The sequence below is a fragment of the Salmo trutta genome, chromosome 8 (assembly GCF_901001165.1).
Source record: "Salmo trutta chromosome 8, fSalTru1.1, whole genome shotgun sequence".
Classification (NCBI taxonomy): domain Eukaryota; kingdom Metazoa; phylum Chordata; class Actinopteri; order Salmoniformes; family Salmonidae; genus Salmo; species Salmo trutta.
Window position 1 is genome coordinate 9601886 of NC_042964.1, and position 27354 is coordinate 9629239.

Genomic DNA, 27354 nt, shown 5'->3' on the forward strand with positions numbered 1-27354 from the left:
TTAAACAAATACTAATAACTACATTATTTCTGTTACTTTTATTGCTGTGTTTTGCTGTATTATAATTTTGTTGTTCCGGTGTAAAAACCATAGAGATAAAACACCAAAAAATATGTTTTAAGTGAGCAGTAGGCGTTAGTCTGAAACTGAAAAATAAAGGAAATTTCACATGAGCACCACATGCTTTGAAAATAAGTGGTTCTTAGCTTATGTCAGTATTACACCAATAAGCTAACGGTTACAGCTATCAGGAATGCAGACAGGCTCTATAGACCTCTATATCTCTGAGTGACTGAGTCCAACACAGCACTTCCTGTTATGTTGGGTACCTACTGACCAACAAAGATGTTATGAAATATATTTATTTTTAAATGACATGTATTGTTAAAATAAAAGTTTAAGGAAATACAGGCAGGCACCACATTACTACAAGACAAAACAGCTCACTCAATTTTTTTATTTTAATTTCAACTTCATTTAACCAGGTAGGCTAGTTGAGAACAAGTTCTCATTTACAACTGCGACCTGGCCAAGATATAGCAAAGCACTGCAACACAAACAACAACAAAGAGTTACACATGGAATAAACAAACATGCAGTCAATAATACAATAGAGAAAGTCTATATACAGTGTGTGCAAATGAGGTAGGATAAGGGGGTTGAGGCAATAAATAGGCCATAGTGGTGAGATTATTACAGTATGGCAAATTAAACACTGGGGTGATAGATGTGCAGAAGATGAGTGTGCAAGTAGAGATACTAGGGTGCAGAGGAGCAAAACAAATAAAATAAATAACAGTATGGTGATGAGGTAGTTGGGTGGGGTATTTACAGATGGGTTATGTACAGGTGCAGTGATCTGTGAGCTCCTCTGACAGCTGGTGCTTAAAGTGAGGGAGATATGAGTCTCCAGCTTCAGTGATTTTTGCAGTTCGTTCCAGTCATTGGCAGCAGAGAACTGGAAGGAAACTTTGGGGGTGACCAGTGAAATATACCTGCTGTTAAGCCTGATGGTATTGTAAGTATAAAAGCAAAGCTTGCATATAATTTTTTTTAAAAACGTAGTGGAATGGGGTAATGTCTTAGTGTGGGGGAGGGAAGAATGCAATACATGACCTTGTATGAGGAACAAATCACGTTATTGTGGGAGCATGTGCTCTAAAGCCGTGTTCACATTGGCAGTTTTGAAGTGACTCAAATTCTATTTATTTGCATATCTGAATCAAATCTGTTCTTTTTCCTGCAGTCTGGCCAACCAAAAAGCACATGGAATCTGATTTTCAAGCGACGTTTCAAACCACATTCATAGGTGGTTTGAAGTCAGATACAAATCTGATTCCTGGCCATGTGACTTGTGTCTGAACGGTCAAATCTGATTTATTTGCCCTCAAGGGGTTTTTAGACTGTTATTTGGAACATCTTGTTGTATGCTAGCTATTCTGTTGACAGTTTGACATGAACTTGTGGTAGCTAATGTAACTGTTACACTAACTAGCTTGTGAATTGTTTACAAACAAATGAGTGAATGTGCTAGAAAGCTACCCAGCTAGCTAGTTGACTGCTGTGGCTATCTAGCTAGTTGACTGCTGTGGCTAGCTCACTAGTTGACTGCTGTGGCTAGCTCGCTAGTTGACTGCTGTGGCTAGCTCGCTAGTTGACTGCTGTGGCTAGCTCGCTAGTTGACTGCTGTGGCTATCTAGCTAGTTGACTGCTGTGGCTATCTAGCTAGTTGACTGCTGTGGCTAGCTCGCTAGTTGACTGCTGTGGCTAGCTCGCTAGTTGACTGCTGTGGCCAAAAGGACTCATTTTGAAAGTTGGATCATCTTATCCTTTGAGGGTTTAAAAGTGTTCTTACCCTATGATTTTGAACATTCAAATCAACTGGGAAACGTCCATGGATGATTAATGATTTGAGCATTAAGGCCTGCAGTGTGAACAAGGCTTTAGAGTATGAATTAGGCTGTTTCAGAAGGTTTGAATCGTAAGCAACTTGCATACACATGGTTTAAAGTACAATAGACCAACATAGCTAATGTAGTAGGTCAAAGCTGGTTGCTGGGAAACCTTGGTAGAGCATGGGTGAAGTAGGCATTGTAGTGCTCATGTGAATACCCTTTTTCAGCTTCAGACAAATGCCTACCTCTCACTTGTTTTTAATAGAGGTATGGGTCCCACTACTAGGCTGTGTGGCAGCAGCACCTCTGTCATCCTGATTTCACTGACTGATGGTTAAGGGCTTTGAGGTCTCTGTCTCACTCGCGCTCTCTCTCGCTCTCTCCCTCTCTGAGCCCCTGTGTATGTTTGTGTCTCAGACTGCTTGTGAAGCCTGTAATTGAGTGTGTCCACCCACCTCTCTGCAGCAGAATCAGTCAAGGGAAGAAGGCTTCTTTCTTTTGTGACACACACTTCGGCTGCAGTGCCATCATCCATTCCTATGCAAACCAGACACCAAAGATCACCCTTCTTGCTGGTGCAGGCTAGAGTCCAAACACGCACGCAAACATGAGACACACACACATACACACACACACACACACACACCCTCCATCTCTACCCACTATGCAGTGGAGACCTAATGCACATACTTACTTACTTGCCTCAGAGCTAATGTGAATTCCTAGGAACCGGAGGCAGAATATACAGATGTAGGATCTTAATCTGATCACCCTGTTGCAGGAGAGCTTTCCTGCAATGTAAAAAATGTCAAACTTGTAGTGTATTTGTGGTTTAAAAAGGCAAGCTGTGTTAAATGAAGATCTACATCTGTGTGCTCTAACCTCATCTCCCCACTGTGCTTATTAACAGTTCAGTTTGGCCTATTTTATCTCCTGACTGGTGACAAAAGTTGTATTTCCCTGCCCCATAAATGTGACAACAGTGTGACCTCATTGAATGCACTCTCTCTCTCTAAGTTGTGTGTCTGTGTGTTTGGGGAAGGTAGGCATGAGGATTTGTTGCCATCCTGCTGAGCAGTACCTAACTAAAATAGCATACTAAGAAAAAACAGGATGTGGAACTACAGGGTGAGATGATTGACATGCCTTGTATTCTTTCCCCCGTGTGCAAGTTAATGACTGCGATGCTATTCCAGGAAGTGATAAGATGTGGTTTTCCGGGTAAAAGGGGGTTATTGCAAGACTGACAGTTGTATCAGCTGCTTGTTGTCTGTGGGTTTTTATCAGTCACATCCCATTCGGTAAAAAATTACATTTCAAATACATGTATATTTATTACATCTTTGCTCAACTGCATGTAAAGCCTTTAAATGTATTCCAGATATGCATGTACATACATTTGCATCTTTGCTCAAATGCTTGGAAATGGTCCAGAAATGCATGGCTATGACATCTAGTCTACAGGGTAGCCAAAGGGCTTCCTCACTTGGCTTCTTAAATGACTCTTTATGTATTGATCAATGGGGATACTTTTTCTGGCCACCAAGTGTAGGTCTAGGTCTTGTGCTTCCAATGAATGGTATTATATGTTTTTACAGTGGATGATTAGCGGTGTTATGGTGTGTCCGTAACCAAGTGGGAAGTGTATTTAAAATCGATTAAATATGTAAAACAAATAATACGTTATTTACCCAATTTTAAATGTTTCACATGTATCCACATTTTTTTTATCTAAAAATGTATTTTAAATGTACTTTTGTTTCTGTATGGGATGTTGTGTCCCTACGAACCTCAATGAGGTTCCCTGTGCGTACTGTAAAATACTTATTTCTGAGTATTGGGTCATATTTATCTATTACATTTTTTATTTAACCATTTATTTAACAAGGCAAGTCAGTTAAGAACAAATTCTTATTTACAATGAAGTCCTACCAAAAGGCAAAAAGCCTCCTGCAGGGACGGGGGCTGGGATTTAAAATAAAAATATAAAATAAAAATATAGGACAAAACACACATCACGACAAGAGAGACGCCACACTACATAAAGAGAGACCTAAGACGACAACATAGTGAGGCAGAAATGCATGACAACACGGCATGGTAGCAACACAACATGGTAGCAGCACAAAACATGGTACAAACATTATTGGGCACAGACAACAGCACAAAGGGCAAGAAGTTAGAGACAACAATACATCACGCAAAGCAGCCACAACTGTCAGTAAGAGTGTCCATGATTGAGTCTTTGAATGTCCAGTTTGAGTGTTTTGTTGCAGCTCGTTCCAGACGCAAGCTGCAGCGGACTGAAAAGACGAGCGACCCAGGGATGTGTGTGCTTTGGGGACCTTTAACAGAATGTGACTGGCAGAACATGTGTTGTTTCCGGAGGATGAGGGCTGCAGTAAATATGTCAGACAGGGGGAAGTGAGGCCTAAGAGGGTTTTATAAATAAGCATCAACCAGTGGGTCTTGCGGCGGGTATACAGAGATGACCAGCTTACAGAGGAGTATAGAGTGCAGTGATGTGTCCTATAAAGAGCATTGGTGGCAAATCTGATGGCCGAACGGTAAAGAACATCTAAATAAATGATGTCTCCGTAATCTAGCATGGGAAGGATGATCATCTTAATCAGGGTTATGTTGTCAGCTGGGGTGAAAGAGGAGCGATTACGATAGAGGAAACCAAGCCTAGATTTAACTTTAGCCTGCAGCTTTGATATGTGCTGAGAGAAGCCATACTCCCAAGTACTTGTATGAGTTGAGTTGACCACCTCAAGCTCTAAACCCTCAGAGGTAGTAATCACACCTGTGGGGAGAGGGGCGTTCTTCTTACCAAACCACATTACCTTTGTTTTGGAGGTGTTCAGAACAAGGTTAAGGGTAAAGAAGGCTTGTTGGACACTAAGAAAGATTTGTTGTAGAGCATTTAACACAATATCTGGGGAGGGGCCAGCTGAGTATTAAGACTGTATCATCTGCATATAAATGGATGAGAGTGCTTCCTACTGCGTGAGCTATGTTGTTGATGTAAATTGAGAAGAGCGTGGGGTCTAGGATTGAGCCTTGGGATACTCCTTTGGTGACAGGCAGTGGCTGAGACAGCAGATTTTCTGACATTATACACTGCACTCTTTGAGAGAGGTAGTTAGCAAACCAGGCCAAAGACCCCTCAGAGACACCAATACTCCTTAGCCGGCCCACATCAAAAGCTTTGGCCAAGTCAATAAAAATAGCAGCAAAATATTGCTTAGAATCAAGGGCAATGGTGACATTATTGAGGACCTTTTTAAGGTTGCAGTGACACATCCATAACCTGAGCAGAAACCAGATTGCATACCAGAGAGAATACTATAGACATCAAGAAAGCCAGTCAGTTGATTATTTACAAGTTTTTCCAAGACTTTTGATAAACAGGGCAAAATAGAAATAGGTCTATAACAGTTAGGACCAGCTAAAGGACGAATAAAGGACGAACTGTGTCTGCCTTCCAAGCAATGGGAACCTCCCCAAAAAGGAGAGACAGGTTAAACAGGTCGGAGATAGGCTTGGCGATGATATGGGCAGCAACCTTAAAGAAGAAAGGGTCTAAACCATCTGACCCAGATGTTTTTTTGCGGTCAAGTTTCAGGAGCTCCTTTAGCACCTCGGACTCAGTGACTGCCTGCAGGGAGAAACTTTGTTGCGGGGCAGGGGAAAAAGAGGGAGAAGCATTGGGGGTGGGAGATGAGGAAATGTTGGACGGGCAAGGAGGCATGGCTGAGTCAAATAGGAATCCTGACTTAATGAAGTGGTGAGTAAAGAGCTCAGCCATGTGCTTGTTGTCAGTAACAACCACATCATCAACTTTAAGGGACATGGGCAGCTGTGTGGAGGAGGGTTTATTCTTCAGGTCTTTAACCATTTTCCAGAACTTCTTGGGGTTTGACCCACAGAGAGAGGACTCTATAGGCAACATCGTCTCATTAGAAAATGTCAGAGTAGTGACACTGAACCATTGTAGTTATACTGTATGTCACTTGATCTGTTGGTTTGCTGAAGTATGCTGTTTTCAAATGTAACCTAACCACAATCCATCAGTATCCAGACATGTTATTGTTCTAATTCCATTGTTTTGTTTTAGTCAACATTTCCTGTATACTTCCTGGATATCTTGCATAACTAGATCAGAGCGACATAAGACTATTACTGGCAACCATTCAAAGCCGGCAACATTTTCTTTTGCTTTCTTACTATGCACTCGTTTCTTTGTACAGGAGTTACATTTCTTGGGTGAAATGTGTTTCTGTGCAATACCTTTAATCTTCTATATCTTCACCTTCTTTGTTTTGTGCCCAGGAGTGCATCTGAATTGGGAAGAAAGGGCAGAGGACAAAGAACACTGGGAAACAAGAGGAGGAGGAGAAAAATGGAGGCCATATCTTTAGATCAGTCTGCGACGGTGGATGAGCTGGTGGAAGCGTGCATCCAAGCCTTTGGTCAGTCAGTCTCTTTATTTGTCCATGAGCACTCAAATATACATGCTACTCAATGACTAAATAAACAACATATACTCTTTGTGCAATCAGAATAACATTTCCAGGAACAGATTGCAAGGAGAAGAAGATAAATAATATACAATTTCCCATATGTCCATGCACCACCTGAAGTAGCTAATGTTGTCGGTCTCAAATCAATAATAATTGGTTGTCTTATTTGCAGTAAGACTTCTAGAATTTGTCTGAAAGGACATACAGGGGCTGTTGAGTGATGAGCAATGCGTCTGTCCTCTTTCAGATGAGACGGGCACTTTGAAGGACCCCTCCCTAGTGCGTATGTTTCTTATGATGCACCCTTGGTACCTTCCCTCCACCGACATGGCAAAGAAACTACTGCTCAAGTATCCTTCACCATTAGTCACCTGCTTACAGCTTATCACGTGTTGTCAGCTACTGTAAGATCAACAGATACTCTTTAAGGTGCCAGTGAATGGAATGGAAAGGGTAAGATGGGTGGAATGTTCCAAGCGTGCAAAACTGGTTGCAATGACGTCTTTTGTAGTCAGGCCATGGTCAGGTTGTATGCTGATAGTAAAATTGTGTTTTTGAAATGTTTTAGTAGATGTTTTATGTACCTTAACTGTTGATCAGATCACAGGAGGAGAGCTGCACCGCTGAGCTCAGGACAAGAATCTGCCACTTGGTGAAGTAAGACACATTCACAATTGCTTTTGTTATTAGGTTGGGGAAGTTTCTTTATTGCTTAACTCTCTCTCACTATGTCTCTGTGTTTCTCTCTTTCTCTCTTTCTATCTCTCTATCTCTTTCCCTTCTCTCTCTCTCTCTCTCTCTCTCTCTCTCTCTCTCTCTCTCTCTCTGTCCCTCTCTCTCTCTGTCCCTCTCTCTCTCTGTCCCTCTCTCTCTCTGTCTGTCTCCCTCTGTCTCCCTCTCTATCCCTCCCTCTCTATCTCTGTCTCCCTCTCTCCCTCTCTCTAGGTACTGGATCAGTGAGTTCCCAGCGGAGTTCAATCTAAACCCAGAGCTGGCAGAGCAGATCAAAGACCTCAAGGACCTCTTGACCACTGAGGGGAGCGAGCACCAGAGTCAGCTCATCGACATCGACAGTGTGTAAGTGTCCCCATGTTACACTTCACTAAATTGTTTGTGTCTGTGAAGTGTCTCTCCGTTCTACTGTGATTTCTCCCTCCACCAGCTTCCACCAGTGTGTGAGTGTCCCCCATGTTACACACATTTCAAGTGATTTTGCCGTATAAGAAATACTCAACGGAGATCTAAAAAGAAAACCGCATTAAAACAGACGAAAGTTTAGAAAACAACAGAAAGTTCAGTGCCTTTCTGTCTGTCTGTGACCCTGGTATCCCTAGTTGGTCATTAGGGATGATCTATTGCTATAGGGTGCTTTCATGGGACAGCAGAGTTTCATAAACAGTTGTATTTCTTCTCTTGCATCTTCTGTAGTGTCTTCTTTCTTCCTAGTTTCATTGCGGAGGCTTGATTCAGCATGCTGTATTTTGTTAGCCTGGGATGCAAAACTGAATATCGCTCTGTTTCAGAAACATAGTGAAACAGTGCATTATTAAGTTTGGATTCCACGTTTGCATTTTGTGTGCTCGGCTCATTCATGACAGTAACCTTGTGTGCTTGTTGTCCCTCTCAGGCCGTCATACAAGTGGAAGCGTCAGGTGACCCAGAGGCAGCCATCCATGTCTAAGAAGAGGAAGATGTCTCTGCTGTTTGACCACCTGGACTCCAGCGAGCTTGCCACACACCTCACTTACCTGGAGTACAAGTCCTTCTGCAAGATACTGGTATGTGGGTCTGTGGGGAGCAGTGTGTCTGTCCACCAGATCTGGGTTCAAATAATATTTGTTTTCTTTCAAATTCTTAAACCTGCACTTGACTGAGCTTGCATAGTGGAATGGAACTAATGGAATAGTCCCAAAAGTGAAAATCCCATCTATCTGGCACTCCAGGCAGGCTCAATGAAACACTCAAAGTATTTGAAAGGAAACACATACTCTTTGAACCCTGGTCTGCTGTCCAAACTGCCTTTGCATTGGTCATTCAACATGGGACCTATGCTGACTTATATGTGAGTCAGCTTCTGTATGCCCACTGTATCCCCACACACTCCCCTCCTCCAGTTCCAGGACTACCACAGCTTTGTGATGCATGGCTGCACGGTAGACAACCCCATCCTGGAGCGCTTCATCACACTCTTCAATAGTGTGTCTCAGTGGATCCAGCTGATGGTGCTCAGCAAGCCCACCGCCCCCCAGAGGGCTGCAGTCATCTCCCACTTCATCAGGGTGGCTCAGGTATGTAGGCTGGGGCACATTGGACTTTTCCTTATATTATTCACTCTTGTTCTGAGTGCCAGTCTGTTTGTTCTATTATGTCATCTACTTGTCACGCATTGTCATGTTTGGTTGTACAATGACAGCAATGGAGCAGGCAAGAGCACAAACTGATCTGGGACCAGGCTAGGACGCTTCATCTCCAGGGCCGAAGCAAATGTGACTGGTTAGTAGGCAAGTCATGTGACTGGTTAGTAGGACAGTCATGTGACTGGTTAGTAGGCAAGTCATGTGACTGGTTAAATTCAGACAAATAATCCCAATTGGTTAGGGTAAGGGGTTGGGTCCTGGGCCACTTAAAGCAGTGACATGGATCGTAGTAAAGCCTTAGGGGTTGAGATGAGACAGAGGAGTTCTGTCATGGAGAGGAATAGGGAGGACATGGGGGGAGATGAGACAGAGGAGTTCTGTCATGGAGAGGAATAGGGAGGATGGGGGGAGATGAGACAGAGGAGTTCTGTCATGGAGAGGAATAGGGAGGATGGGGGGGAGATGAGACAGAGGAGTTCTGTCATGGAGAGGAATAGGGAGGATGGGGGGGAGATGAGACAGAGGAGTTCTGTCATGGAGAGGAATAGGGAGGACATGGGGGGAGATGAGACAGAGGAGTTCTGTCATGGAGAGCAATAGGGAGGATGGGGGGGAGATGAGACAGAGGAGTTCTGTCATGGAGAGGAATAGGGAGGACATGGGGGGAGATGAGACAGGAGTTCTGTCATGGAGAGGAATAGGGAGGACATGGGGGGAGATGAGACAGGAGTTCTGTCATGGAGAGGAATAGGGAGGACAGGGGGGAGATGAGACAGAGGAGTTCTGTCATGGAGAGGAATAGGACGGACAGGGGGGGAGATGAGACAGAGGAGTTCTGTCATGGAGAGGAATAGGGAGGACGGGGGGGAGATGAGACAGAGGAGTTCTGTCATGGAGAGGAATAGGGAGGACAGGGGGGGAGATGAGATATGGACAGAGATTGGATAGATACCAATCTACCCTTACACACAACCGGCAGTTACGCTTCGATTGTTATGAACTGTGTTCGTAGACAATTGCTGCCCATTATTCCTAACAGAACTTATCCAAGTGTGCTTATCAGTAGTGTTATTTTCACAGTACTACTACTGCCAGACGGGAGGCTATATTTGGATTTGTTAGAGAAGAAAGTTTAGAAGAATGTTTGGAGTGTGCCTCACTCATTCTCCAACGCCACTCTCTCCTCTCCAAAACAAACTCTTCATGATTTATTCACTGACGCCACAGTAGGCTCACACCCCCCCCCCCCCCCCCCCCCCCCTTTTCTCAACCCTTCTCTGACAAATATACCCAAGCTCAAATATCCCAGCTGGGTGCTCGCTAGCTAGTTTAGCACCCCGACTGAGTTTGCTAAATAAAACACTTTGCCTTCCGAAATGTTCAAGGATCAAAGAATTCTCTCTCTGTTATTTGGGATAGTGAGAAAAGAAAAATATATATATACCCTCCTAAAAGTTGGGTGGGAGTATTTTCCAAAGCTGTGATACAGCTCCAATAGACCCCAGGGAAGGGTTACCTCCTGCTCTCTCCTTCCTCCTGCTTCCTCGCTCCCTCCTTTCACACCCTCCCTCCTCTGTCACTCTGCATATCCTCCCTACCACAGCGGTATTCCTTATTTCATCTATCTTCTGATTTATTCAGGGTCTCGTCTGAATTAGCTACTTTTCTTGGTAGTCTTAGTTTCTCTCTTCTCTCTCCCGTAACGTCTCATCATTATCCATAGGTTTTTACCCATACATCCCTTTTTGTTTGTCAACATATTGCTTGCCTGTATTTCCGATCATGCATCAGATATTGTATATGTCAGTCGTTAAGTTGTTTGTTACAATGCTCCACACACACAGCTTTAATGCAGAACATCACTTATGTCACACAGTGGAACGCTTCGGCATATCGACAAGAGACGCTGATATTCCCTGTGCTATTGATACCTGCCACTGTTAGTCAGTGTCACTGTTAGTCGGTCTTTATACAGCAGTTTAGTAGAGCCTCCAGCCTGAAAGGCTACCACAGAGCTTTGCCCATTGATTGGAGCGACCAGGCGGGTATTTGAGCTTAACCAAATAATGCCCGCTGGCAGTCCTCCCAAACAGCTGCGACCCCATTGATTTTCACTGGATGTCATGTGGGCTGAAGGGCAAGGCTTTGCCCCTGCGGAGCTCCATTCACAAAGTACTACTGCAACTGTGACACAATGATTAGAATGTGTGCTGCTCTGCCTACTGTTTCAATGGTATTATTAGACAAGACCCTGCAATATTCTAGTGTAGCCAAGGAGCGCCTCTTATTGCTTCTGTGTTTGTGTGTGTGTGTGACCTTCCCAGGATTTTTGTTGTGTCTATCTCCTGGTTTATTGTGTGCCTCAAATTTCATCCACTCCCCTCTCCCTCTGATTTCTCTCTCCTCTTTGGAGTTCAGGTAGGTGTTCAGGTAGGTTTAGGCTAGTTAATCATTTGGAGTTCAGGTAGGTCTAGGCTAGTTAATCATTTGGAGTTCAGGTACAGTAGCAAACTAAGGAAAGTAGGAGGGGTAAGACAGTACATCTCTCTCCATCTTCTCTCTCCTGTAGAAACTGCTCCAGCTTCAGAACTTCAACACTCTGATGGCCGTGGTGGGTGGGCTCAGTAACAGCTCTATATCTCGCCTCAAAGACACCCAGTCACACATCAGCAACGAGACCAACAAGGTGAGCTAACATCTCATGCCTTATCTACACTCCATGCTATCGCTTTACAAACAACCTGGTGTTACCACCACAATTACTATCTGAAAACAGGAAGGATTTAGAAACGTTAGCACACGCTAACCCACATATGCCCCATCCTTCCTCTCTTCCTCTTCTCCTTCACCCTTCCTCCCTCATCCATCCATCCATCCATCCATCCATCCATCCATCCATCCATCCATCCCCTCAGGTGTTCAACAGCCTGATTGAACTGGTGACGTCGTGCGGCAACTACAGCCAGTACCGACGTCGTTTCTCCGACTGCACAGGCTTCCGTTTTCCTATCCTGGGCGTTCACCTCAAGGACCTGATCGCCGTGCATGTGGCGCTGTCTGACTGGGCCGACCCAGGCAAGAGCAGGGTCAACCTGGCCAAGAGCCAACAGCTGTATGTCATTCTCCAGGAGTTGGCGCTGATCCAGACCACGCCACCCAGCATCGATGCCAACACAGACCTACTTAACCTACTTACGGTTAGTGTCACACAGCCTGGTCCCAGATCTGTTTCTACTGTCTTGACAAGTTTGTAGTGACAATGACCGGGGGGGGGGGTTCATATTCAAAATGTATTAAATGTGTTTGACAGATATTCCTGCTAAATGGGGGTTGGTATGTTTCTCATGTATCATTGTATCTACGTTTTCATTTGACATTTATTCAACCTTTACTCTACCGTGCTTGTTTCTTCATTTATCTGTTGCAGATTTCATCTGGATGAAACCTTCATTTATCTGTTGCAGATTTCATCTGGATGTAACCTTCATTTATCTGTTGCAGATTTCATCTGGATGTAACCTTCATTTATCTGGGGTTTTCCTGGTTACTGTCATTGAGATAAACTGCTGGCCCAAGATGGCAGAGGGAGGATGATTCGTTTAGCAATTAGAACTTTTTTTTACACACTGATATATAATCTGTCAACAAATCTCTGGCAATTACGTGTTACCATGGTGAACTAGAGGACATACAAGAATATGCATAATTGACAATAAAATAATATGGTTATGTATGCAGGGGTTACCTTCAGTTAAGGACTTCCAAGAAAATGTTAATGAGAGAGAGGTTGGAGCTTAATTGGCAGTTAAGAATGCATATTAATCCTTAGAGAGAGAGATGGAGAGAGAGATGGAGAGAGAGCGACATCTGTAACATACTAATACAGTAATCTACCACAAATGAATGGAATCAATGATGGCGTGTGGCTAAGAGAAGGACTGTTACTCAACATTAGGGAATATATTGAAAGGGACCTGTTGGGAGTGCAAGGATGGAGAGGGAGCTTGATGGCCTAATAGGAATTGCAAATTCCAATAGGTTCTACTGGGAAATAGCTAATGACTACCTCGAAAGGGCATTCCGATTTCTGCTGTTCAAATGTATTCCCACTCCTGTTTCCTCTGATAAAGCTTATTTTACACCGTAAGACTGTGATATTGCCATGTCATTTCCATTCCAGTGAAAAGTGATAGTGAATACTCGCATGATTCCTGTGTGTTCTTCTGGTGTTCCGGCTAAGATCCAAAGGTGTACTGCACTCTGGCTTGCACAGTGAAAAACGATTCTCTCTTTCTGCTTTTCAGCTACCCAGTGGGCAAAAACTGGTTGAATCAACGTTGTTTCCATTTAAATTCAACATCCAAAAACAATGTGTCATAACATAAGGGAATTTAGTGTTTTTTGTCACCCAGCACTTAACCTAAATCCAATGACATGTTGACATTTGTGTTGATTTCCTGTTGAATTCACATTAGTTGACAACTCAACCAAATGTAAATCAAATCTAGACATTGAGCTGACGTCTGTGGGTAGACTTTCTCTCACTCATTCACACACACACACACACACACACACACACACACACACACACACACACACACACATTCTTAATTGCCATTCATGATGCAACCTCACCTAATACCCACTTCCAATTGGGATATGTAAATGTTGATTTCCTGTCAAGTTCCTTTATTAGCCTGGTCATCTAGAGGGAGATCGATACCGCCAGTCGCTGTGTGCTGTTTGAGTTGCACCCCCCTTTGCCCCTCAGAACAGCCTCAATTTGTCGGGGCATGGACTCTACATGGTGTTGAAAGCGTTCCACAGGGATGCTGGCCCATGTTGACTCCAATGCTTCCCATTGTTGTGTCAAGTTGGCTGAATTTCCTTTGGGCAGTGGACACTTCTTGATACACACAGGAAACTGTTGAGCGTGAAAAACCCAGCAGTGTTGCAGTTCTTGACACAAACCGGTGCGCCTGGTACAGTGGGGGAAAAAAGTATTTGATCACCTGCTGATTTTGTACGTTTGCCCACTTACAAAGAAATGATCAGTCTATAATTTTAATGGTAGGTTTATTTGAACAGTGAGAGACAGAATAACAACAAAAAAATCCAGAAAAACGCATGTCAAAAATGTTATAAAATGATTTGCATTTTAATGAGGGAAATAAGTATTTGACGCCTCTGCAAAACATGACTTAGTACTTGGTGGCAAAACCCTTGTTGGCAATCACAGAGGTCAGACGTTTCTTGCAGTTGCCCACCAGGTTTGCACACATCTCAGGAGGGATTTTGTCCCACTCCTCTTTGCAGATCTTCTCCAAGTCATTAAGGTTTCGAGGCTGATGTTGGACTACTCGAACCTTCAGCTCCCTCCACAGATTTTCTATGGGATTAAGGTCTGGAGACTGGCTAGGCCACTCCAGGACCTTAATGTGCTTCTTCTTGAGCCACTCCTTTTTTGCCTTGGCCGTGTGTTTTGGGTCATTGTCATGCTGGAATACCCATCCACGACCCATTTTCAATGCCCTGGCTGAGGGAAGGAGGTTCTCACCCAAGATTTGACAGTACATGGCCCCGTCAAATGATGCGGTGAAGTTGTCCTGTCCCCTTAGCAGAAAAACACCCCCAAAGCATAATGTTTCCACCTCCATGTTTGACGGTGGAGATGGTGTTCTTGGGGTCATTGGCAGCATTCCTCCTCCTCCAAACACGGCAAGTTGAGTTGATGCCAAAGAGCTCCATTTTGGTCTCATTTGACCACAACACTTTCACCAGTTGTCCTCTGAATCATTCAGATGTTCATTGGCAAACTTCAGACGGGCATGTATATGTATTCTTCAGCAGGGGGACCTTGCGGGCGCTGCAGGCTTTGTCCTTCACGGCGTAGTGTGTTACCAATTGTTTTCTTGGTGACTATGGTCCCAGCTGCCTTGAGATAATTGACAAGATCCTCCTGTGTAGTTCTGGGCTGATTCCTCACCGTTCTCATGATCATTGCAACCCCACGAGGTGAGATCTTGCATGGAGCCCCAGGCCGAAGGATATTGACAGTTCTTTTGTGTTTCTTCCATTTGCGAATAATCACACCAAATGTTGTCACCTTCTCACCAAGCTGCTTGGCGATGGTCTTGTAGCCCATTCCAGCCTTGTGTAGGTCTACAATCTTGTCCCTGACATCCTTGGAGAACTCTTTGGTCTTGGCCATGGTGGAGAGTTTGGAATCTGATTGATTGATTCTGTGGACAGGTGTCTTTTTATTCAGGTAACAAACTGAGATTAGGAGCACTCCCTTTAAGAGTGTGCTCCTAGTCTCAGCTCGTTACCTGTATAAAAGACACCTGGGAACCAGAAATCTTTCTGATTGAGAGGGGGTCAAATACTTATTTCCCTCATTAAAATGCAAATCAATTTATAACATTTTTGACATGCGTTTTTCTGGATATTTTTGTTGTTATTCTGTCTCTCACTGTTCAAATAAACCTACCATTAAAATTATAGACTGATCCTTTCTTTATCAGTGGGCAAATGTACAAAATCAGCAGGGGATCAAATACTTTTTTCCCCCACTGTACCTACTACCATACCCCATTCAAAGGCATTTAAATATTTTGTCTTGCCCATTCACCCTCTGAATGGCCCACATACACAATCCATGTCTCAATTGTCTCAAGGCTAAAAAATCCTTCTTTAACCTGTCTCCCCCCCCTTCATCTACACTGATTGAAGTGGATTTAATAAGGGATCATTGCTTTCACCTAGATTCACCTGGTCACTCTATGTCATGGATAGAGGAGGTGTTCTTAATGTTTTATACCTGCTCGTCGAACATCTCTTTCCAATATCACGGACATTAATATGGAGTTGGTCCCCCCTTTGCTGCTGTAACAGCCTCCACTCTTCTGGGAAGGCTTTCCACTAGATGTTGGAACATAGCTGATTAGACCTGTCTCGCAGTCAGCGTTCCAATTCATCCCAAAGGTGTTCGATGGGGTTGAGGTCAGGGCTCTGTGCAGGCCAGTCAAGCTCTTCCACACCGATCTTGACAAACCATTCTGTATGGACCTCGCTTTGTGCACGGGGGCATTGACATGCTGAAACAGGAAAGGGCCTTCCCCAAACTGTTGTCACAAAGTTGGAAGCATAGAATAGTCTAGAATGTCATTGTATGTTGTAGCGTTAAGATTTCCCTTCACTGGAACTAAGGGGCCCGAACCATGAAAAACAGCCCCAGACCATTATTCCTCCTCCACCAAACTTTACAGTTGGCACTATGCATTCGGGCAGGTAGTGTTCTCCTGGCATCTGCCAAACCCAGATTCATCCGTCGGACTGCCAGATGTGAAGAGTTTATCATCACTCCAGAGACCGCGTTTCCACCGCTCCAGAGTCCAATGGCAGCGAGCTTTACACCACTCCAGCCGACACTTGGCATTGCGCATGGTGATTTTAGGCTTGTGTGAGGCTGCTCGGCCATGGAAACCCATTTCATGAAGCTCTCGACGAACAGTTCTTGTGCTGACGTTGCTTTCAGAGGCCGTTTGGAACTTGGTAGTGAGTGTTGTAACCGAGGACAGACGTTTTTTACGCGCTACGCACTTCAGCACTCAGTGGTCCCGTTCTGTGAGCTTGTGTGGCCTAACACTTCACGGCTGAGCTGTTGTTGCTCCTAGACGTTTCCACTTCACAATAACAGCACTTACAGTTGACCGGGGCAGCTCTAGCAGGGCAGAAATGTTGACAAACTGATTTTGTTGGAAAGGTGGCATCCTATGACAGTACCACATTGAAAGTCACTGAGCTCTTCAGTACGGGCCATTCTACTGTCAATGTTTGTCTATGGAGATCGTGTGGCTGTATGCTCGATTGCTTTTAGACCTGTCAGCAACGGGTGTTGCTGAAATAGGCAAATCCACAAACTTTTGTGTATATATAGTGTATATCAACAAATACAATTATACACATCAAATAGAATAATCAGGCAACAGTTGAGAAATGAAATCTTCAAGGCTCCATGTGTATGACATGGAGGGTGCTATTGTGTGTCTAATATTATGACAGGCCAGGGTTTCATCTGCAGCAATATCTACTGTCTACGTTTTCTCCTAAAATAATGCCGATTTTCTCCTCAACAGGTAGTTCAACAAATCCATTCTTAATTCAAATTTCTTGACGAGGTGTTGTGCTATTTTGAAATCTATATTTATAATTTGGTAACATTGAAGTTTGTGATGAAATTGAATTTCATTTAGCCAATAATCAGTGCTTGTATTTCGGTTATAGATTTCTATTGGTTAGAATTTTGTTTTTGATGGTTGAGGGGTGCGGTGTTTTAAGAAGAAAGCTTTGTGATGATAACATTCTGGATCACAGTGTGTTAGGTATTTCTGTGCACACCTACAATATTTTTACCAAATTCCAGGTGTAAAATTCCGGTGGGGCTTTTATCCCATGATGTATATTTTCAATTGGAAAGGGGTCCCCAAAATTTGCTGCAGGATTTAAGTTATGACGGACTAAAATTATAATTGGTGGGTTGGATGTGGACAGGGAATTTCTTTATTGCGAAATATGCTCTGTGTGCTTTCTTTTTTTTTATTAGAGACTCTGTTGACAGTCATCAATGAGTTGAAGGACACCTGTGGAAGTTTGCTTAGAAGTGGTCGATACTCAATCATAAAGTTCACTGGCTTTATACGGTTTATTCAACTTCAGCTTCGTTTGGATAGATGTTAGAAGATGGAGTTAAAAGTCAATACGTCTGTGAAACCATGGCAGTACAGTTTACTGTGGAGAGCCAATGTTAACTCACCAAACAGGCTTTAAGCCTCCTCGTCCAATCAATACACTTCTTTAGGTTTATTCATGATTTTTATTTATTTTATTTTATTTTATTGATTCCATGATTATCTATTCGATATGAGAGAGAGCTGTGATCCTCTGGAAACAACAATACATTCTTCTTCTTCTCCTTCTCTGTTGTCATGGTATCCACATGCAGTAGCTATATTAATCAAGTTGCCATGTTTTGCAGGTGTCTCTGGACCAGTACCACACAGAAGAGGAGATCTACCAGCTGTCTCTACAGAAAGAGCCACGGAGTGCTAAACCAGCGGTGAGAGCTAGGGGCCAATAGGGGCCAATGGGGGCCAATAGGGGCCAATGTGTTCTTCCAGCTTATGTCTTATTGAACTTCTTCTATGTGTTTTTATAACTTATATAGGAAGTCAACGTATTCTTGTTAAAGCTTATAGGAAACACATTATTTCTTATTGTACAGCTTATAGGAAACCTTGTGTTAATCATGTGACTTGAACACTGTTGTTCTGAACTTTTCCCTTTTATTGCTTCTAGGAAGTCTCTGGAGAACTCTCTCTTCTAAGAACTATCTTTGCTGAAATGACAACAATTTCCGCTTTATGAGTCATTGATTTATGTTCCCGTCTTTTCATTGGTTTGGCAGAACTCCGGCTCCGCCCCTGCTCCTGCCCCCAAGCCATCGATGATTGACGAGTGGGCTGCGTCGGTGAAGCCCAAAGCCGACCCTGCGGTCATCAACAAACACATAGAGAAGATGGTGGACGTGCGTTATGCTAAGACTCACATCTAGCCTGGTTGAACCAGATTGAATGCTGTTCTCAATGTTGAGCGCAGCATTTAGTCTGGTTTAACTCACATCCAATTGATGGCTAATTACAACTTGTTGAGGCCATGTAATTGGCTTGGAACATAGTAGTTAACCTCACAGCTACCCTGTTATTAATCACAACGAGTCCCAGTCATGACAACCGTAGTACTCTGTTTTGATATGCTGTAGTGATGTGTTTCCTCGGTTACAGTCTGTCTTCAAGAACTTTGACATGGATGGGGACGGTCACATCTCCAGGGAGGAGTTTGAGATCATCAGGAACAACTTCCCCTACCTCAGCAAGTTTGGAGAACTGGACAAAAACCAGTGAGAGACAAAACCAGCATCTCAGCAACTGTTAACCGTAGGCTACGTAGCAACAGTCACGTATAACTGATATTGTAACCGTAGGCTACGTAGCAACAGTCACATATAACTGATATTGTAACCGTAGGCTACATGGCAACAGTCACGTATAACTGATATTGTAACCGTAGGCTACGTAGCAACAGTCACGTATAACTGATATTGTAACCGCAGGCTACATGGCAACAGTCACGTATAACTGATATTGTAACCGTAGGCTACATGGCAACAGTCACGTATAACTGATATTGTAACCGTAGGCTACATGGCAATAGTCACGTATAACTGATATTGTAACCGTAGGCTACGTAGCAACAGTCACGTATAACTCATATTGTAACCGTAGGCTACGTAGCAACAGTCACGTATAACTGATATTGTAACCGTAGGCTACGTAGCAACAGTCACGTATAACTGATATTGTAACCGTAGGCTACGTAGCAACAGTCACGTATAACTGATATTGTAACCGTAGGCTACGTAGCAACAGTCACGTATAACTGATATTGTAACCGTAGGCTACGTAGCAACAGTCACGCTCTCCCTCGCTCTCCCTCCCTCTCTATCCCTCTCCCTCTCTATCCCTCTCCCTCCCTCCCGCTCTCTATCCCTCGCTCTCCCTCTCGCTCTCCCTCTCCATTTCTCCCTCTCTATTTCTCCCTCTCCATCTCTCCATCTCTCGCTCTGTCCTTCTCTCTCCTACTCGCTCTCTCTCGCTCTCTCTCGCTCGCTCGCTCTCTTTCCCTCTCTCTCGCTCTCTCGCTCTCTTTCCCTGTCGCTCTCTCTCCCTGTCGCTCCCTGTCGCTCCCTCTCCCTGTCGCTCCCTGTCGCTCCCTCTCCCTGTCGCTCCCTCTCCCTGTCGCTCCCTCTCCGTCTCGCTCCCTCTCCGTCTCGCTCCCTCTCCCTGTCGCTCCCTCTCCCTGTCGCTCCCTCTCCCTGTCGCGCTCTCTCCCTGTCACGCTCTCTCCCTGTCGCTCCCTCTCCCTGTCGCTCCCTCTCCCTGTCGCGCTCTCTCCCTGTCGCGCTCTCTCCCTGTCGCTCCCTCTCCCTGTCGCTCCCTCTCCCTGTCGCTCCCTCTCCCTGTCGCTCCCTCTCCCTGTCGCGCTCTCTCCCTGTCGCTCCCTCTCCCTGTCGCTCCCTCTCCCTGTCGCTCCCTCTCCCTGTCGCGCTCTCTCCCTGTCGCGCTCTCTCCCTGTCGCGCTCTCTCCCTGTCGCGCTCTCTCCCTGTCGCGCTCTCCCTGTCGCGCTCTCTCTCTGTCGCGCGCTCTTGCTCCCTCTCGCGCTCTTGCTCCCTCTCTCGCTCTCTCGCTTTCCCTCTCTCTCGCTCTCTCGCTTTCCCTCTCTCTCGCTCTCTCTCGCTCTCTCGCTTTCCCTCTCTCTCGCTCTCTCGCTTTCCCTCTCTCTCGCTCTCTCGCTTTCCCTCTCGCTCTCTCGCTCTCTCGCTTTCCCTCTCATCTCTCGCTCTCCCTCGCCTTCCCTCTCGCTCTCTCCCTCTCGCTCCCTCTCCCTCCCTCTCCCTCTCGCTCTCTCTCCCTCTCGCTCTCTCTCCCTCTCGCTCTCTCTCCCTCTCGCTCTCTCTCCCTCTCGCTCTCTCTCCCTCTCGCTCTCCCTCTCGCTCTCCCTCTCCCTCTCCCTCTCGCTCTCGCTCTCGCTCTCATCTCTCGCTCTCCCTCGCCTTCCCTCTCTCTATCCCTCGCTCTCCCTCTCCCTTCTCGCTCTCCCTCTCCCTCTCTCCCTCTCCATTTCTCCCTCTCTATTTCTCCCTCTCCATCTCTCCATCTCTCGCTCTGTCCTTCTCTCTCCTACTCGCTCTCTCTCGCTCTCTCTCGCTCGCTCTCTTTCCCTCTCTCTCGCTCTCTCGCTCTCTTTCCCTGTCGCTCTCTCTCCCTGTCGCTCCCTGTCGCTCCCTCTCCCTGTCGCTCCCTCTCCCTATCGCTCCCTGTCGCTCCCTCTCCCTGTCGCTCCCTCTCCCTGTCGCTCCCTCTCCCTGTCGCTCCCTGTCGCTCCCTCTCCCTGTCGCTCCCTGTCGCTCCCTCTCCCTATCGCTCCCTCTCCCTCTCGCTCTCTCTCCCTCTCGCTCTCTCTCCCTCTCCCTCTCGCTCCCTCTCCCTCTCGCTCCCTCTCCCTCTCATCTCTCGCCTTCCCTCTCGCTCTCTCCCTCTCGCTCCCTCTCCCTCTCGCTCTCGCTCTCTCTCCCTCTCGCTCTCTCTCCCTCTCGCTCTCTCTCCCTCTCGCTCTCTCTCCCTCTCGCTCTCTCTCGCTCTCCCCTCCCTCTCCCTCTCGCTCTCTCTCCCTCTCGCTCTCTCTCCCTCTCGCTCTCTCTCGCTCTCCCTCCCTCTCCCTCTCGCTTCTTCTCGCTCCCCCTCGCTCTCGCTCTCTCCCTCACTCTTGCTCTCCATACCTCTCTCCCCCTCTCGCTTGCTCTCTCCCTCGCTCTCGCTCCCTCGCTCTCGATCCCTCTCCCTCGCTCTCCCGCTCTCTATCCCTCTCCCTCTCTATCCTCTCCCTCCCTCCCGCTCTCCCTCTCGCTCGCTCTCCCTCTCGCTCGTTCTCCCTCTCGCTCGCTCTCCCTCTCGCTCGCTCTCCCTCTCGCTCGCTCTCCCTCTCGCTCGCTCTCCCTCTCGCTCTCCCTCTCGCTCGCTCGCTCTCCCTCTCGCTCGCTCGCTCTTCCTCTCGCTCGCTCGCTCTTCCTCTCGCTCGCTCGCTCTTCCTCTCGTCTTGCTCTCACTCCCTCTCTCACTCCCTCTCCCTCCCTCCCGCTCTCCCTCCTGCTCCCTCCCGCTCTCCCTCTCTCCCTTCCGCTCTCTCGCTCTCTCCTCCCCTCTCTCTCGCTTGCTTTCGCTCCCTCTCCCTCTCGCTCCCTCTCTCTCGCTCCCTCTCCCTCTATCCCTCTCCCTCTCTATCCCTCTCCCTCTCTATCCCTCTCTATCCCTCTCCCTCTCTATCCCTCTCCTTCCCACTGTCTGTCTCTCTCCCTCTCCCTCGCTCTCTCTCCCTCTCGCTCTCTCTTCCTCTCGTCTTTCTCTCACTCCCTCTCGCTCTCCCCCTCTCTATCCCTCTCCCTCCCGCTCTCCATCCCTCTCATCCCTCTCGCTCTCGGTGTCTCTTCCTCTCGCTCTCTCTTCCTCTCGTCTTGCTCTCACTCCCTCTCTAACTCCCTCTCGCTCTCCCTCATTCCCTCGCTCTCGCTCTCCCTCCCGCTCTCCCTCCCTCTACCTCCCGCTCTCCCTCCCTCTCCCTCCCCGCTCTCCCTCCCTCTCCCTCCCCGCTCTCCCTCTCCCTTTCGCTCTCTCGCTTTCTCTCCCTCCCTCCCTCTCCCTTCTCGCTCCCCCTCGCTCTCGCTCTCTCCCTCACTCTCGCTCTCCATACCTCTCTCCCCCTCTCGCTTGCTCTCTCCCTCCCTCTCGCTCCCTCGCTCTCGATCCCTCTCCCTCGCTCTCCCGCTCTCTATCCCTCTCCCTCTCTATCCTCTCCCTCCCGCTCTCCCTCTCGCTCGTTCTCCCTCCCTCTCGCTCGCTCTCCCTCTCGCTCGCTCGCTCTCCCTCGCTCGCTCGCTCTCTCTCTCTCCCTCTCGCTCGCTCGCTCTCCCTCTCGCTCGCTCGCTCTTCCTCTCGTCTTTCTCTCTCTCCCTCCCGCTCTCTATCCCTCTCGCTCTCGCTGTCTCTTCCTCTCGTCTTGCTCTCACTCCCTCTCCCTCCCCTCCCTCCCCTCCCGCTCTCCCTCCCTCCCTCTCCCTCCCGCTCTCCCTCCCTCTCCCTCCCTCCCGCTCTCCCTCTCCCTTTCGCTCTCTCGCTTTCTCTCCCTCCCTCCCTCTCCCTCCCGCTCTCCCTCCCTCTCCCTCCCTCTCCTCTCCTCTCCTCTCTCTCCCTCTCTCGCTCTCCCTCGCTCTCTCTCACCCTCCCTCTCGCTCCCTCTCACCCTCCCTCTCTCCCTCTCTCCATCGCTCACTCTCATTTTCTTTCTGCCTCTCCCTCTCCTCCCCTCCCTCCTTTCCCCCCTCCCTCCTCTCAATTCAATTCAAGGGGCTTTATTGCCAAAGCAAGTGAAATATATAATAAACAAAAGTGAAATAAACAGTAAAAATTAACAGTAAACATTACACTCACAAAAGTTTCAAAGGAATAGAGACATTTCAAATGTCATATGTCTATATACAGTGTTGTATCGATGTGCAAATAGTTAAAGTACTAAAGAGAAAATACATAAATATGGGTTGTATTTACAATGGTGTTTGTTCTTCACTGGTTGCCCTTTTCTTGTGACAATAGGTCATAAATCTTGCTGCTGTGATGGCACACTGTGGTATTTCACCCAGTAGATATGAGAGTTACATTTACATTTTAGTCATTTAGCAGACGCTCTTATCCAGAGCGACTTACAGTAGTGAATGCATACATTTCATACAATTTCATACATATCATACATTTTTTTCTGTGCTGGCCCCCCGTGGGAATCAAACCCACAACCCTGGTGTTGCAAACACCATGCTCTACCAACTGAGCTACAGGGAAGAGTTGATCAACATTTGATTTGTTTTAGAATTCTTTGTAGATCTCTGTAATCTGAGGGAAATATGTGTCTCTAATATTATCATACATTTGGCAGGAGGTTAGGAAGTGCAGCTCAGTTTCCACCTCATTTTGTGGGGAGTGTGCACATAGCCTGTCTTCTCTTGAGAGCCAGGTCTGCCTACGGCGGCCTTTCTTAATAGCAAGGCTATGCTCACTGAGTCTGTACATAGTCAAAGCTTTCCTTAAGTTTGGGTCAGTCACAGTGGTCAGGTATTCTGCCACTGTGTACTCTCTGTTTAGGGACAAATAGCATTCCAGTTAGCTCTGTTTTTTTGTTAATTCTTTCCATTGTGTCAAGTAATTATCTTTTTGTTTTCTCATGATTTGGTTGGGTCTAATTGTGTTGCTGTCCTGGGGCTCTGTGGGGTCTGTTTGTGTTTGTAGAATTTAACGGCTCTTTAAAAGGATTTTGATAATTAATGGGTATCGGCCTAATTCTGCTCTGAATGCATTATTTGGTGTTTTACGTTGTACACAGAGCATATTTTTTTGCAGAAATCTGCATGCAGAGTCTCAATTTCGTTTTAGTTCTATTTTGTGAATTCTTGGTTGGTGAGCGGACCCCAGACCTCACAACCATAAAGGGCAATGGGTTCTATAACTGTAAGTATTTTTAGCTAGATCCTAATTGGTATGTCGATTTTTATGTTCCTTTTGATGGCGTAGAAGGCCCTTCTTACCTTGTCTCTCAGACCGTTCACAGCTTTGTGGAAGTTACCCTTGGCGCTGATGTTTAGGCCGATGTATGTATAGTTTTTTTGGGTGCTCTACGTCAACGATGTCTGGATGGAATTTGTATTTGTGGTCCTGGCAACTAGACCTTATTTGCTGCAGACTGTTCTAGAGCCCTCAACAATTCGTTGATGTGCCTTCGGAAAGTATTCTGACCCCTTGACTTTTCCCACATTTTGTTACGTTACAGCCTTAGCCTTATTAAAAATGGATTAAAAAAAATAAAATACTCAATCTACACACAATATCCCATAATGACAAATCAAAAACAGTTTTCAAATGTTTGTAAAAAAAAAAAAAATATATATATATATATATATATAACAAAAAAAAAGATATACCTTATTTACATAAGTATTCAGACCCTTTGCTATGAGACTCGATATTGAGCTCAGGTGCATCCTGTTTCAATTGATCATCATTGAGATGTTTCTACAACTTGATTGGAGTCCACATGTGGAAAATTCAATTGATTGGACATTATTTGGAAAGGCACACGCCTGTCTATATGAGGTCCCACAGTTGACAGTGCATGTAAGAGCAAAAACCAAGCCATGAGGTCAAAGGAATTGTCAGTAGAGCTCAGAGACAGGATGTGTCGAGGCATAGATCTGGGAAGGGTACCAAAACATTTCTGCAGCATTGAAAGTCCCAAGAACACAGTGGCCTCCATCATTATTAAATGGTAGAAGTTTGGAACAACCAAGACTCTTCCTAGAGCTCGCTCCCGACTAAACTGAGGAATCGGAGGAGTCAGGGAGGAGACCAAGTACCCGATGGTCACTCTGACAGAGCTCTAGAGTTCCTCTGTGGAGATGGGAGAACCATCTCTGCAGCACTCCACCAATCAGGTCTTTATGGTGGAGTGACCAGATGGAAGCCACTCCTCAGTAAAAGGCACATGACAACCCGCTTGGATTTTTCCCAAAAGGCACCTAAAGACTCTTTGACCATGAGAAACAAGATTCTCTGGTCTGATGAAACCAAGATTAAATTCTTTGGCCTGAATGCAAAGCGTCACATCTGGAAGAAACCTGGCACCATCCCTACGGTTAAGCATTGTGGTGGTGGCAGCATCATGTTGTGGCAGGGACTGGGAGACTTGTCAGGATCGAGGCAAAGATGAATGGAGCAAAGTGCAGAGAGATCCTTGATGAAAACCTGCTCCAGTGTGCTCAGGACCTCAGACTGGGGTGAAGGTTCACCTTCCAACAGGCCAACGACCCTAAGCACACAGCCAAGACAACACAGGAGGTGCATCGGGACAAGTCTCTGAATGTCCTTGAGTGGCCCAGCCAGAGCCCGGACTTAAACCAGATCGAACATCTCTGGAGAGACCTGAAAATAGCTGTCCAGCGACGCTCCCCATTCAACCTGACAAAGCTTGAGATGATCTGCTAAGAAGAATGGGAGACACTCCCCAAATACAGGTGTGCCAAGCATATAGTGTCATACCCAAGACTCGAGGCTGTAATCACTGCCAAAGGTGCTTCAACAAAGTACTGAGTCAAGGGTCTCAATACTTATGTAAATGTGACATTTCCGTTTTTTTATTTTTTATAAATTAGCAAACAATTCCCCAAAACTGCTTTGTCGTTATGGGGTATTGTGTCTAGATTGATGAGGGAAAGAAAACAATTGAATACATTTTAGAATAAGGCTGTAATGTAACAGAATGTGGAAAAGGTCTAGGGGTCTGAATACTTTCCGAAAGCACTGTGTATGTTGAAGAGTGGGGCTCAAGCTGCATCCCTGTCTCACCCCACGGCCCCGAGGAAAGAAGTTTGTGTTTTTAGCCAGTTTTGTTTTGTGTACATGGATTTTATAATGTTGAATGTTTGTCCCCCAACACTGCTTTCCATCAATTTGTATAGCAGACCCTCATGCCAAATTTAGTCCAACTTTTTTTTTTTACATCAACAAAGCATGAGAAGTCTTCGCCGTTGTTTTGGTTTGTTTGTTTGTCAATTGGAATGTGTGGTCTGTATATTTGATCATTTCATTCAGGATACCATCAACACCACAGGCCTTTTTGGGTTGGAGAGTTTGTATTTTGTTCTGTAGTTCATTCAATGTAATTGGAGAATCCAGTGGGTTCTGGTAGTCTTTAATAGTTGATTCTAAGATTTGTATTTGATCATGTATATGTTTTTGTTGTTGGTTCGTTGTTATAGAGCCAAAAAGATTGGAGAAGTGGTTTATCCATACATCTCCGTTTTGGATAAATAACTCTTTGTGTTGTTTGTTTCTTCAATTTCTTTCTTCGGTTTTTGCATTCTTCATCAAACCATTGTCATTGTTGTTAATTTTCTTCAGTTGTCTGCTTAATTTTTTTATTTGATATGGGAGCTTAGAGGTCAAATATACTGTTTAGGTTTTCTACTACCTTCACTATTACAGTGAAACGTTATATCCAGGAAGTTGTCTAAATGGGATGGAATTTGTTTCCTAATAGTTTTTTGGTAGGTTTCTACACTACCTGCCATCTTTAGCATTTCTTAATATTATTCAGTTCCTTTGGCTTTGATGCCTCATGATTGAGTATTGCTCTGTTCAAGTAGACTGTGATTTTGCTGTGATCTGATAGGGGTGTCAGTGGGCTGACTGTGAACGCTCTAAGAGACTGGGTTGAGGTCAGTGATAAAGTAGTCTACAGTACTACTGCTAAGAGATGAGTTATAGGTGTACTTACTGTAAGAGTCCCCACAAAGCCTACCATTGACTATGTACATACCCAGTGTGCGACAGAGCTGCAGGAGTTGTGATCTTTTTGTTGTTGGTGGTTGTTTTGCCGTCGTGTCTAGGAGGGTATATTTGGGAGGGGAAGGCTGTCAGGTAGGTGTTTGTCCCTTTGTGTGTTAAGAGTGTCAGGTTCTTGTCCAGTTTTGGCATTTAGGTGGCCACAGACTAGTACCTGGAAATGGTTGATCTCCCCTTCTAGGATGGAGAAGCTGTCTTCATTAAAGTATGGGGATTCTGTTAGGGGGATAGAGGTAGCAGACATCAGGACATTTCTCTCTGTTGAGATCGTTTGATAATTCATTTCTGGCCAGATGTAAAATGTTCCTGTTTTGACAGATTTACTAGAGCTGGTTAGATCTGCTCCAAATGAGCGTGCCCCCTGAGTTTTATGGCTGGTACGGCTGGTCCCTGTTTTACTGCTGGTAGTTTGGTTGATGGGACTACCAGCTCTCTGTAAACTAGACAGCAACCAGTGGGCCCGTTTTCTCTATACCACATTTCTTTTAGGATGGAAATGTCTGTATTTCCAATTTC

General features: G+C 45.6%; 1 protein-coding gene across 4 annotated transcripts in view; it reads left to right on the top strand.

Moving 5' to 3' along the window:
• Positions 1–27354, top strand: part of LOC115198160 (RAS guanyl-releasing protein 2) — a 51919-nt gene that overhangs the window by 15144 nt on the left and 9421 nt on the right. For 3 of the 4 annotated variants that reach the window (XM_029759904.1, XM_029759902.1, XM_029759905.1), the window contains exons 2-12: positions 6231–6370; positions 6669–6771; positions 7022–7078; positions 7367–7498; positions 8049–8199; positions 8536–8709; positions 11348–11464; positions 11694–11975; positions 17816–17896; positions 18245–18364; positions 18621–18736. In XM_029759904.1, the coding sequence (XP_029615764.1) occupies positions 6301–6370; positions 6669–6771; positions 7022–7078; positions 7367–7498; positions 8049–8199; positions 8536–8709; positions 11348–11464; positions 11694–11975; positions 17816–17896; positions 18245–18364; positions 18621–18736 (1403 nt within the window). In that variant the 5' untranslated portion in view covers positions 6231–6300. Of the gene's footprint in view, positions 1–923; positions 1019–6230; positions 6371–6668; positions 6772–7021; positions 7079–7366; positions 7499–8048; positions 8200–8535; positions 8710–11347; positions 11465–11693; positions 11976–17815; positions 17897–18244; positions 18365–18620; positions 18737–27354 lie in introns of those variants that run through there. The other variant, XM_029759903.1, reaches the window with a different exon arrangement.